The 12,634-nt window shown below is 30.5% G+C and overlaps 1 protein-coding gene across 1 annotated transcript; it reads left to right on the top strand.

The window, feature by feature from the left end:
- The first annotated feature begins 2,735 nt into the window (after positions 1 to 2,735).
- Positions 2,736 to 12,350, top strand: LOC130451129 (uncharacterized). The gene is made up of 10 exons (XM_056789948.1): positions 2,736 to 2,920; positions 2,978 to 3,142; positions 3,200 to 3,326; positions 4,436 to 4,676; positions 5,647 to 5,830; positions 6,280 to 6,334; positions 6,390 to 6,513; positions 7,119 to 7,413; positions 8,141 to 11,351; positions 12,087 to 12,350. Exons 1-10 carry the CDS (start codon positions 2,881 to 2,883, stop codon positions 12,214 to 12,216), a joined length of 4,572 nt encoding a protein of 1,523 aa, XP_056645926.1. The 5' UTR covers positions 2,736 to 2,880; the 3' UTR covers positions 12,217 to 12,350.
- Positions 12,351 to 12,634: the final 284 nt, after the last annotated feature.

Consider the following 12,634-nt stretch of genomic DNA (forward strand, 5'->3'; position numbering starts at 1 on the left):
TTTCTCATCTTCTTAAATGTCCTCTAGATTGATTCTTATTTTGAAATGTTAATTATATTTGTATGGTTATGCTTTGAAATATAAAATACAGTAGAAACTAGATTATCCGGCCCTCAGTTATATGGATTCGCGATTATCCGGACTATCAACTGCGAACAATTAAATAATTAAGTAGTATTGAGATAAGTTACAAAATATAAGATATCAAAGAGTGGGTCACTTGTGACAATAATGATCAAGGCTCTCAGATTTTGTTGGATGACGAAATCGTAGAAAACATATTGCAGATAAATGAACATAAACACTTCAGGGGCTGGAAACAGGTCTCAAATGGTTTGATAAACAAACGGAGAGTGATACTGTGAGTTTACTATAGTTGAAACCAATTCATGATATAGCAGCAATGAAGAGAAAAAGTAGTTTACCTCAAATGCCAATTACCAATTATTTTAAGCCAAATTAAAATTATTATTAAATAATTATTATTTTTGATTGATATTATTTATTAATGAATATTACTATTATTAAACTTTTTATTTCACAAAACCCGCTTTTCTTCATATATTCGATTATCTGGACTTTCGATTATCGGAATCCCTAAAACAATTAGTCCGGTTAATCGAGTTTTGACTGTACTTTTAACTAATCACTACATTGGCCTCAATTGCTTCTAATAAACCAGATTTTATATCTATAAGATTTGTGCTGTTCGTAGTATATTTTTCCAATTTTGATCCAATGCTTGCCACCTCTTCAACTAATCAAAATATTTATTTAATGTCAATCGCCTTTTTTCTATTGTAAGTTTAGTAACAATGCTTCCTCTTAGGAATACATATTTGAAGTATGTGAAGATGTCCTTGGTTTTTTGTATAATTTTAATGTCCCATTGTTTATTACTGCATTTTCAGTGAATCATCAACTCTTCCAGTGTATTTTCTAGTTGTTTTTGTGTGCTAGTCCTACATTAATAGTTACTGAAAAGTGTGTTCATTAGCTATGACACTTTTGCATTAATATCTGACCATCCAATACTTGGTTCTTGTTCAATTGTTACCCACCTTATATCTTGTGTATGAATCATACCTGTTACGCCTATTTTGGAAAATTCCATGCTACCAGCCTCCAAAATACGGAAGCTAGGTATCTAGCTTGGCAGCATGGAAACGTTTTTTTTTACTCTAGCAGTATATATTTATTACATAAATTTGGGTTAAGTATATAAATCTAAGGTTTGTTTTTGGTAGTTGCACTGGAACTGTACCGAAATGGACCGGTGCAGGCCAGTTCATGAGTGTATAGAGAATGGCTCTTGGTAGCTGCACTGGAACTGTACTGTGGTTTGCTCTTGGTAGCTGTACTGGAACTGTACCAGTGCAGACCAGCTCATGAGTGTATAGAATTAGATCGATAGGATACAAAGAACGGTATAGTGCAGAGAGCAATGGAGCATTTGTTGATTGTTGTATTTGAGGTTATTTAATGTGATTCAGGCCTTGTAGTAATAACAATAATGAAAAACGATTTAGTACTTCTTGATATTTTGTATTCCTATTACACTTATTTCACTGTCTCTCCCTACACTGGCTGAACTGACTCTAGACCCACTGAACTTGGTGAACTAGCTCCGTTGCACTGCTACTAAGAACAGCGACACTTGCGCTGGTTCTGCTACAAAGAACGCTTTAGTGTACACTTCCTGAACTAGTTCTGCCAGCGTAGCTACCAAAAGCAAACCTCTAAATTCTTCTTATTTGCACAATCTGGAGCAGGTTTACAAAGGGTACTTTCCACTTAACGCTCATTTATGTAATACTCCTATATGGGTAGTTGGTATGGGAAAAACGTAACGTTGCCGACAATATTCATTTTGTCTCCCGTTCGGGACACTTTATCTACTGCGCATGCTTCATGCGTGCAAAAGATGCACAGAACTAACTGAAGCACCCGGAGGAGAGAAAGAACGATACACTATTTGTTTCTATTAGTCGGAACACCTTCCACTTATGGGAACTGTCCATATAATTAGTATTACATATATGTTAACAATCACAAAGATTGTAACACCCTGAATGTCAGAGTTCTATATTTCATTTTAAGGCTGGGAATACAACTTTCATAAATCAGTTCAGGATCAGAGAGATCACATATCAGATGATTGCGAATCTTAAGCTAGAACGATATATTTTCAGTAGAAATTTCAAATTTAAGACTACCTACAAAAACCTTTTGTTTTTTATTACTATATTTTCATGTATTAATTTTAGGAATTGATCATAGGTACCATTTACAGAAAATTGATAACTTTTCAAGCAAATGAAGCATTTAACCGCTTACATTAAAGGGTCTTGTCATAAAACATGGCCCGATTACTTTGTTCAGTTTACGAACGACAGTATCCGGGACTCGTATTACTTTCCTACATTCAAATTATTGTCGGATGAACTCGATCATGGTTTCTGAAAAGCTTTTTTAGCGCGAGTAATTGTGTAGCTTTATGTATACGACGATGTGATAATTAATGCCATTTTTTGTGGTGGATATGTTCTTCCGGTATTGGAGTTAAAAACCTAAATATAGTTTAGACAAATATAAGAACAATTTGATTCAGTTATTTTCAGCAATAAGAAATAGAAAGAGGCCGTTTTACACGTTGCAAGCAGTGAGCAGAGAATTTAAATTCTCAAATTCTGTGATCCAATTCAAACGATGAATGGCAACAATTGTTTTTTGTCGTGGCAGCACTGTTGTATATAGAAAAATTAGTTACAATAGCTGTGAGGTTTCAGTATTGTATTCGAATATGAAGTTTTTTTATATAAGTTTAAATATTCTTTTTTAATAAAATTTCTTAATACACTATTTTATTTCAAATTAAATATGGAACCATTAGATTTAATTGCAGCAAAACTTGTGTTAGGTTTGATTTTGCCGGGAAACAAATATTTATACCAAAACTAATATATTTTAATTCCAGGATACTTGAAATCAGCAAAATGTATAACAGCACATAGAGAGTTTCTTAGAACTTCGTCTAATCTCAGACATCTAGATTCTACAAAAACTAAATATATGCCAACTAGATTCCTTGGTCAAACACTCGAGGATATTTTAGTAGAATATTTTCAAATATCTCAAATTAGTATGAGCATTTTTACCTGTATTTAAGAGTATCCTTTTAATAAGACTTATCTTTTAGTACAAGGGAGATTAGAAGCTACCGATTTCTACAATGAGAATCATTCAAATTGCTCATTACAAAATCAGCTTCTGTATTTACTCAATCACAAAGTCCCTTCAAGTAGGGCATCCACACCTATTGCCAGGTAATCTTAATTTCTTGATAAAAAGTGTTACATTATTATTATCATCAAGATTTCTGTACGGGTGTTAAATTGTATTATACAAATGAGCCTGTGCACTTACCTAAACATTTAATATTAATAAATCAGTGGAAGCTATACTTTTTCCTCAGTTTTTATAAAATTTACAATACAATATGTGAAATTAGCTATTTGAGGACATTCTGCAAATAAACTTAGAGGGGTAACTTCATTTTTTTCATTGATCTTAGAGTCTTATACCAAGATAGACATTAAAAAATATATCTATTTTCAAATGAAGTAAATAGTTTATTTTTTGTCTGTTGATATTTGAAAAAAAAACAAAATGATGTAAAATTTATTTGTTATATAATTAATGTAAATATTGCCCCTATTAAAGATTATTATCCGATATGCCAGACCAAAATCTCTTGATACACCAACATATTACAAACAAGATGAGAAAATTTAGAAAAATAGAATATAGGGAACAAGTAAAATAGTGAAAACATTGATTAAAACAGCAAAACATACACATGAGTTTATAAATGCTGGATACATATAGAGACCAAATGATCAAGAGTTTGTGTGGTAAACAAGGAGGGGGACTTCTCAATAAACACAGATAAAATACTTACTTATCCAGAGTTTAGTTGATGTGTCAATATCAGAAACTTTCTGCTGCATTCCACAAGGGACAACTGAAACAACACTTAAATATAGGTATAGTACAACAGATTGAAGACTAGAGAAACATTTAAACATAGGAATAATTATCAAAATTGGTCAACTGTTAAGGCACTGTAAGCTGAATAGGAATCTAAAATTGTTGGGGTTGACAGAGAAGTTCCTAGATAAATTGAGTCAATCAAAAGAAGAAACAAAGTAACACATTCTATGTGTGTGAAATCAACTCTTATAATATTATTATAAATCACAAGTCTACTTATGTAATGGCCAATCCATGGATATTATATAGTTGTTATACTGGTTTTTCTATCACAGATAATATATGTTATATGTAGTTAACATTGATATTAGATACTGTACTGTTCTGACTATTGCAGCATCCAGCACTACAGGTATGTTATTTCACAAATAATTGTTTCTAGTACTCCATATGGGTCTTATGATAATTGTATGAGTCCTAATAATAGTGATTTGGATGCAACACCTATACATACACTTCCTGGAAATGCAGAGAGTGAAGAATCATTCAATACACACACAGGTTCAAAAAGAAAGTTGACTGGTAAAAATGAAGAACAGCCTCTTTCTTCATCTAAAATCTCACCCAATGAAAAAAAAATCGCACCCAATGAAAAAACCCGAACTGAAGTGTTTGATACTGAGGTAAATATGTTTTACTTTTCCTACATATTTATTCTTTTCTATTTTTGCATTTTATGAAATGTTTAATTAGAATCAAAATCTACAAAGCTCCTATGCCTCACACTTTTTATCATTGTTTTTACTTCAGGAGATTGGAAATTATGTTTTCCATATATATCAAATAATTAATAATGCATATACTTAATGACATATTATTCAGCAGTGATTAATGATCGTTATCGAGACTTGCCAATTTAATTGATATGTCAAATATATCAAACAACATAAACAAAAATTTGTTAATTTGCAAATCTATCAGGATAACTATGCTGAATTTGCGAAAATAAAAAAATATATAACCTGAACACAAGTGAAAAATATACTTGAAAATAAGTTATAAAAATGAAGTAGGCATATGTCAAATTCAAATTTTTATTATTAAATATTTATATTGTGAACCTTGATGAATTATTTTACTCAAATGGAAACATGGTTTTAATTAATTAATTATAATTCTTAATGAAAATCTGTTTTATTTCTTTGTGCTAGATACATTGATTACAAAAATCTTTCAAGTGTAAACAGTATCATTAATCAAGTTTTTACTTCCAACATTCGAATAAAATCTAAGCAGGAGCCATTTCTTTAGATTTGGTAACAGGTAATGGTCATTACCTGTAATAGGTAGAGAACATGAATGTTGCAGGAGAAACATTACTGAGCACAGTGTTGTAAGTAATACATAATGAAGCCTATGAGTTTCTGGTAAACTGTCAGTAAATGCTGTAACTGTTTTTTCATTTCCAAATATAAAAAATATTAGATCTTCGCCGAATTAAGTTAATTACAGTTTTCACTATTTTACAATCTTCAAGAATATATATTCATTAAATTAGAGGTTTATTGACTTACGCTAAGCTCTATAATATATTTGCTTTCCTTATTTTTCTAGGTCTGAAAGATTTAGAGGAATATTCATGTTTCTTTGTAGGTTCTAGCACAGAATTTGATGGAAAATAAAGAATTTCAAGAAAAAATTGCGCATACAATTAATAAAGTAGTTGAAAGGCAGTACAAAGAAAGAAATCCGGAAGAACTTGATAAAACAATTAAATCTGCTGTTGAAGAAGCGCAAGCTGATCCCATTTTTGATGACTTATTGCGCGAAATCATGGGTAATATATATAATTCTTCAATTTTTCAATTCTTACTATCTTTTAATATATAGGGTGCTTCTAAATTCTTGTGATAACATTGATAATGGGCGTTATGAAATTATGAGATGACAAATGGCACATAACAATTTTTCAATTCACCAGATCTTAAATATTATCTTGACTATATGCTAAGGTCTTCATAATCAATCTAGACAGTAAATGCAGTATGAGCATCGACAGTATTGAAAATGGTAAAAATCCATCCATAAAATAAAAAATAATCTTATAATTTATTTATTTAACCAACATTTGAAATAAACTAGATTGTAACATTTTTTTATTAATTAATTTTAGTTATATGGAAAAGTTTGGAACATACTAGGTTCAGTTGATAATGTCCACACCCTTTTCTAATACAGTTTGATTTTTTTTAAATTGTATTCTCAGTAGATTATTACATCTTTCAGGATCATCAAATATGGTTGAAGCAAATAAACATTCAGAAGTTGCACATACTACAAGGTACATATTTTCTATTTAAAAATTTACATAAAAAAATTCTTAACTAATATTTTAGTAACACAGGGAATAAAAAAGATACTACAGATCTGGCTAAATCGAAATCAGGAAATAAAAGTGATCAAGCACAAGGAATTTCTAATAATATTAAAGCTCCTCATCACTATTCATCTGATAAAGAGGCAAGTATTTTTGCAACCAATGATGATATATTTTAAATATATCTTTAAGAACTTCTTGGACAGCTATGATTGAGTATACTAAATATAGATACTAAAATTATAATTAAAAACTTGGAAAACATTTTATCATTGTATTAAATAGACTAAGAAAGTTTAAATGTGTTACTTTGAAACTTTTTCTTCATTCATTGGCGAATTTGAGTTTGAATTTTAGTGTTCTATTAAAATGTGCATTTTGCTAACCTAAATTTGAAAAACTCTGTATGAATTTCGACGAGTCTGACATATAGGTTTATCAGATAAGCTCTTGTTAATAAAAAAAAACAAGCAGTATGTTGCATATTTCTGGGTATAATCAATTATAATATATCTCGATGTCCACAGAACCTACAATATAATAATTTCATATTTAGGTAAAGGTCTATCCACTTGTATAGAGCAGTGTATTCAACATTAAATATAAAAAATCCATGCTTTCTTAATAAGTGATCATATTTATAAATTTCAAAGCAATTTCATTAAAATGAATTCCATAAATTTCTATGTTGAGTAAAGAAGATACCTTTTTTTAAAAATATTTCTCAAGTACTATTAATTTGTTACAGACTATGTCCTTCGATAACTCCTTCAATAATTATATTATTTCAAATAACTGCAGTCTCGCCTCTACAAACCCATGTGTGCAAAATCCAATATTCATAAATACAGTGTCTGGTTTACTGATACCTTCTGTTTCCACATCTGTTAACCCTACCAAACCTCTGATATTGCTCAATAACCCTACCCCTGTTACCACTACAACAACTTTGACGGAACAAGATATTATGCAGATGCCAATAATTATACATGAAAAGGATGAAATGGTACCACTTGTTGTAGAAACTGGAAAACAGAAAAAAGGTATTAATGGATCCTTCAGTTTTATACATTTCAACAGATAACAGTTACATATTTTGAATTTAACGGGAAATACACTAAGTTTGAATTTCTAGATTTCATTATCCGACACAAGTTTTACAATTACCAAGTTATTGTGTTCAAAGACCGAAGGTAAACTATTTACCTCGATCCTCAAAAAATAATTAAATGTAAGTTGAACATGGTAATTGTTTAGTCAACAGTGTATTCAGTATAGAAATACAAAATAAAAAAATATAAACTAGGAAAATTTTAAAACTGAACACTGGCAGGTTAAACTTGCCTGCTAGTGTTGATAGGTTGTGTAATTAATATAGATGAAGTTACAGGATCGTTGCCTTTGATAATTATCAAATGGACACTATTATTTCCAGAGAGAAACTTTTATCCTACCTTTTTCAAATATACCCCTGGAAAGAATTTTATATTCAATCAATTTATCAGATAAGTTGAAATTTTTTTGTTAGTGATATTCGTACTGAACACACTATTTACTACTATTACTTCATCACAATTACACTGTTTGATTCGCGTTTCGATAACCTTTGGTCTCTGACGATAACTTTACACACCCATTGTCACTACTAGGCGAGTTTAAGCATATGAGTCATATGTCTAGCACTGCAAAACAAATAATATATTGTCTTTAATAAGCATTACACAATAAATTCTGTTCCAAGCGTATAACTAATGTTAATTTTTTGTTCAGGTCCTAAAAAGCCAAAGATGATATTACCACAGCCTACAATACAACTAGTACCAGAAGCATCTACAGACCTACAAAACTATTTTAAAAATTTTACACCCCCAGAGAATCAATCCATTGAGGCATTGGACGTTGAGAAAATTTCTAGTGCAATTCCAGATGATTCTACATCTAAAAGAAAGACAGGTTTGAAGAAAGTACTTTACCCTAAAGCACCCAGGAAATCCCCACGGCCGAAAAAAAGAAATATAACAACTACCGAAACTAAAAAAGTTGATCCCGATCCAACTGTCGGAAATAATACTGAATTTGAAGAAAAAAATCGCAGTACAGAGGATGCCATTGTTATAAGTTCAAAAGAGAAAATTATTGTTACTCCTGCATCTTCTGATAATAATAAAATGTCAACACCTAAAAGTACTTCACATGTTCGTAACTTGAATTTTTCTTCGCCTCCTAAAAACCAAAGGAAATCTAATGAATCGAATTTTGACATAAAACAAAATGATCAAGCTGTGAAAACACTTTTTACAAAAGCCTGGGACGCAGATCTTAGAGCTGTAATACCAAATCAAGATAATGAAGTTTCAGCACCTAAGAAGCAACAGCTCTCAAGTGGAAGTAAAAAATCAAGAAAAAAAATTAAAATGAATTCAAAAGACATGACTGAAAAAGAGGGGCGTTTATTAGAGACTGCAATAAAGACACCAATAAAACATGATGACAAAAACAGCGAAAATAAATCAGTTACAGAATGTTTTGAAGACAATAACCAGACATTTAAGTCTCAAGTGAAAACCATACTGTCTCCCTCTAAACTACACAATACTAGTAAAAATATACTGGAAGCAAAATCTGATGAAAGATGTCACTCAAAAACATTTGTTACGCCAGATATGCTTAAAGAAAGTGTAGTTCCTTCTGTATCAACTAAAAGAAACATTATGCCTATATTAGAAACTCCAATAAAGGTACAATTACCAAAAACACCAGGAATATCTACTCCATTAGATGTAAACATGAGTAATATAAGTACTACCACACCATTCACCAAAATGTTGGAAGCGAATTTAGATCTAAAAAGTATAGATATAGATTCAATACCAACTCCAAATTTACCAATAACTCCCAACTTTGTTCCTTTTACACCAAGAATTAATGCAAATTCACCGTATTCAAGTAGACCTACTGATTATTCAACTGGTAGTTCTTATTATCAACCATCAGATAATGAACAGAATAAAAATCTCGAAGCGCATTTAAGAGAAATCGAAAAAGCATCTCCAGCTGCAGACACAACAGTCGATGACCATTTACAGCTTTTTAATAAAAACGTTATTGGAAAGAAAAACTTGAACCTTATGAAGACAAATATGAAAAGCGACGATTCATTTGATAGTTCCAGTACTGAAGAAGGTTGTTCTTCAGATGAATATAATAAAGAAAGTAACGATACAGTTATATTCCGAAAAAACAAGGATATGCTAAAAAGAACATATCCTTTAAGAAACAGAAGTAAAAACCTGGAACAAATAAAAGCGCCAAAAATTCCAATAAAAAGCGATAAATCCACAAAAATATCAAACAAGGGAACAAAAACTGAAAATATTTCAAGTACGACAAATAGTGTTGAAGATATTTCAAAAGTATTACAGGAAAGCAAATCGAGTGACATTTATAAATCAAACGTGAAAGGAGTTTCATCTTCACAATTGACAGTTTTAAAAGATCTCGAAAGTAAACGTCTACGAATGGTAAATTCTTTGAAACCACAAATTGAATCAAATAAAACTAAGAAACCTCAGAGTAGCAAATTTAAAATTAAACCAATAGCAAAGGTATATACCACAAAAAAGAATAAAAAGTCAGAATCGCCCAAGAAAAAGAAAAGAGAAAGAGACATTGATATTGTTTTGAAAGATTTAATAACATCTGACGACTCTGATACAAACATAATGTCTACTAATAGCGACGATGACGACAAAACTGAAAAAGCAGACAAAACTGCGTCTGATGCTGAAGCGCAAAATTTGATACAAAATTTAAAAGAAAGGGGGATTCATTTAGTTCAAAATAAAAGCTCTAAAAAAATTAATGCTAATCATGAATATCAAATAAATACAAGTGGTACCCAGATGGAGATGTTAGATCGAAATTCTTTCGATTTGGTTAACCTTGAAGAGTGTATAGAAATTTCACACAACGAAGAAGAAAATGAAAGTAGGAAAATGTCTGTTGCTGCTTCAAAAGACACAAAAAAAGTAGAATACATTGGACAGCTTTATTTAGAATCAATTGGTGGAGAAGTAGAGATACATTTGAAACAAACTGATTTCTATACATTAATTGACATAGAACCCTCTGTTAAAAATGAACTTCCATCTCAAAATGTGCAAGATAGACCCAATAAAACTGAAAAACAAGAAGCAAAAGATGAAGAGAAAAAAAAGAGACGGATAAGTGATAAGGTAACAAACTTGAAAAAAAACAAAAAAGAATCCAAGCTATCAGAAATTAAATGTAAATCTAAGAGTACTACTTCAGAAATTGATTCCACAACTAACAAAAAAAGTAGTGATGACATCGAATTAAATGAGAAACAATCAACTAAACATGAAAAAGTACAGACGAGTGAATTAGATACTAAAAGTAGTAAAAAAAAATCCAAAGAGGAATTAATTGAAAAAGAATTATTGACAAGCAGTAAATTGAATAAAACACAATCTAAAGACGTAAAAGTAAAGAAAGAAAATCGTATGTCAGAATCCAAATCGAATATTGTAAACAAACCCAAACAATCAACAAATAATACAGAGGTAAATGAAACCAAATCACTCATGAAGAATTCAGATAATAAAAAAGAGGTAATGAAGAAACATGGCAATGAAGCAAAACAAACAACAGATAGAGTTTCGTCCGATAATAAAAGGACGAAACAGAAATGTGAGGGGAATGAAACGAATTATAATAAAAAAGATAACCCGTTATCGGAAAGTAAAATGGAATTACCGATCGATGGAGGTACTTGTAACACAAGTGAAAATGAAAAAAATAAATCTGATCATTTGACTATAGAAAGTAAGGAGACCAAAAATATATCCAGCATGCATTCAAATTCAAATGACAGGAATTGTAGTCTCGAAAAAGATATTGAAGATGAACTTATGAATTTTGCTTCGACTGGTAAAGTTCAGGAAGATGCTTTATCTAAAAGGTAAATATATTTCTCTTCTAAGGTAATACTGTATCCGATAAAATACAGTACAAAAAATTTAATTCAACACCAGCGCTTATTTGGCTGTCGAAAAATCTATAATAAATTTTGTTATGTTGAAATAAAAGTGATAAGCGTAAAATCGGTGCTGTAGATGAGTTGACACATCAATTTGAGGTTTTTCGTGATCAAAAATTTAATTTGGGCCTATATGTAGGTGTGATTCCTTTCATTTTTGAAATTTCTCTGATGACTTTAATTAGATTTTACTCGTGTTGAGTCCATAGAGTTCTTATGCATAAATCTATGTTTTATCACATGTTAGGTTTTAACACCATCTTATTCATACCACCAATCCAATATGCTTCAATTTCTTGATATAGCCTTATCTGTTTATACTTAACCCCAATTTTTTGTAGTATAACAATTTTGACGACTTTTATTTACGGAAGGTAACTTTTAACTCCGCTACTGAATTCTTAATATTAATTTTTTAGGGTGAATGTCATATGTCACCCTGGCTTTCACTGCAGCCAATATGTTCCTATATTTAAATGACGAATTGAAAAAATATGAAAATAAGCTTCACAAAAATAATATATATTCTACCTTGCTCACAATAAGCTGTTGGAACAGAATATATTGATGCAACACTATTGTTACTAAAATGTATGATACATTGCCTTCGATGTATAATAGAAAAATTACAGTTAACATCTGTTATAACATTTTTAGTGTTTCCAAGAAACGAAGATCATCAGATGAAATCCTGATTGAACACTCCTGCAAAAAAATGTTACGAACATTAGACGTGGACTCATTCCTGAACAAAATACATGCAGACACCTCGATAGGAAGAAAATAAATTTATTATATTTCAGTATTTCTTTATATCGTGTTCATACCTTTAATATGTACCTATTCAAACTTGTTTTATTAATTTTTTAACATGTTTACTTGTTTTATTGATTAATGTATGTTACAAAGTAAGACTGAAAATTATTTTTTATTTTATTTATGATCAGCAGTGCCTTGGTTGGTTGTCTGAAGAGATTTTCCTATATGATTCCAACAACAAGGTGTTCGATAAACGACAACCAACAATATATTACAGTAATTAGACTAATGTACATAAATCAGTTTTTTACTTGCAAAGGCATAGTTACAAAATCCCTGTTTCAATTGAATGTTTTTGAACAGGAGTTATACTGGAACACCACTACAGTGACATTGCACTTTACTAAAGAATATGAATTGATTTCATCACTTTTACGTTCGATAAA

Source organism: Diorhabda sublineata, chromosome X, assembly GCF_026230105.1.
Source record: "Diorhabda sublineata isolate icDioSubl1.1 chromosome X, icDioSubl1.1, whole genome shotgun sequence".
NCBI lineage: Eukaryota > Metazoa > Arthropoda > Insecta > Coleoptera > Chrysomelidae > Diorhabda > Diorhabda sublineata.

What these genes read in the sequence shown, in the direction of transcription:
- LOC130451129 (XM_056789948.1), top strand. Translation starts at nt 2,881, where the DNA reads ATGGAACCATTAGATTTAATTGCAGCAAAACTTGTGTTAG. An exon ending in CTGAAGTGTTTGATACTGAG is followed by an intron (nt 4,677 to 5,646) that starts GTAAATATGTTT and finishes GTTTCTTTGTAG; the next exon opens with GTTCTAGCACAGAATTTGAT. An exon ending in GAAGTTGCACATACTACAAG is followed by an intron (nt 6,335 to 6,389) that starts GTACATATTTTC and finishes CTAATATTTTAG; the next exon opens with TAACACAGGGAATAAAAAAG.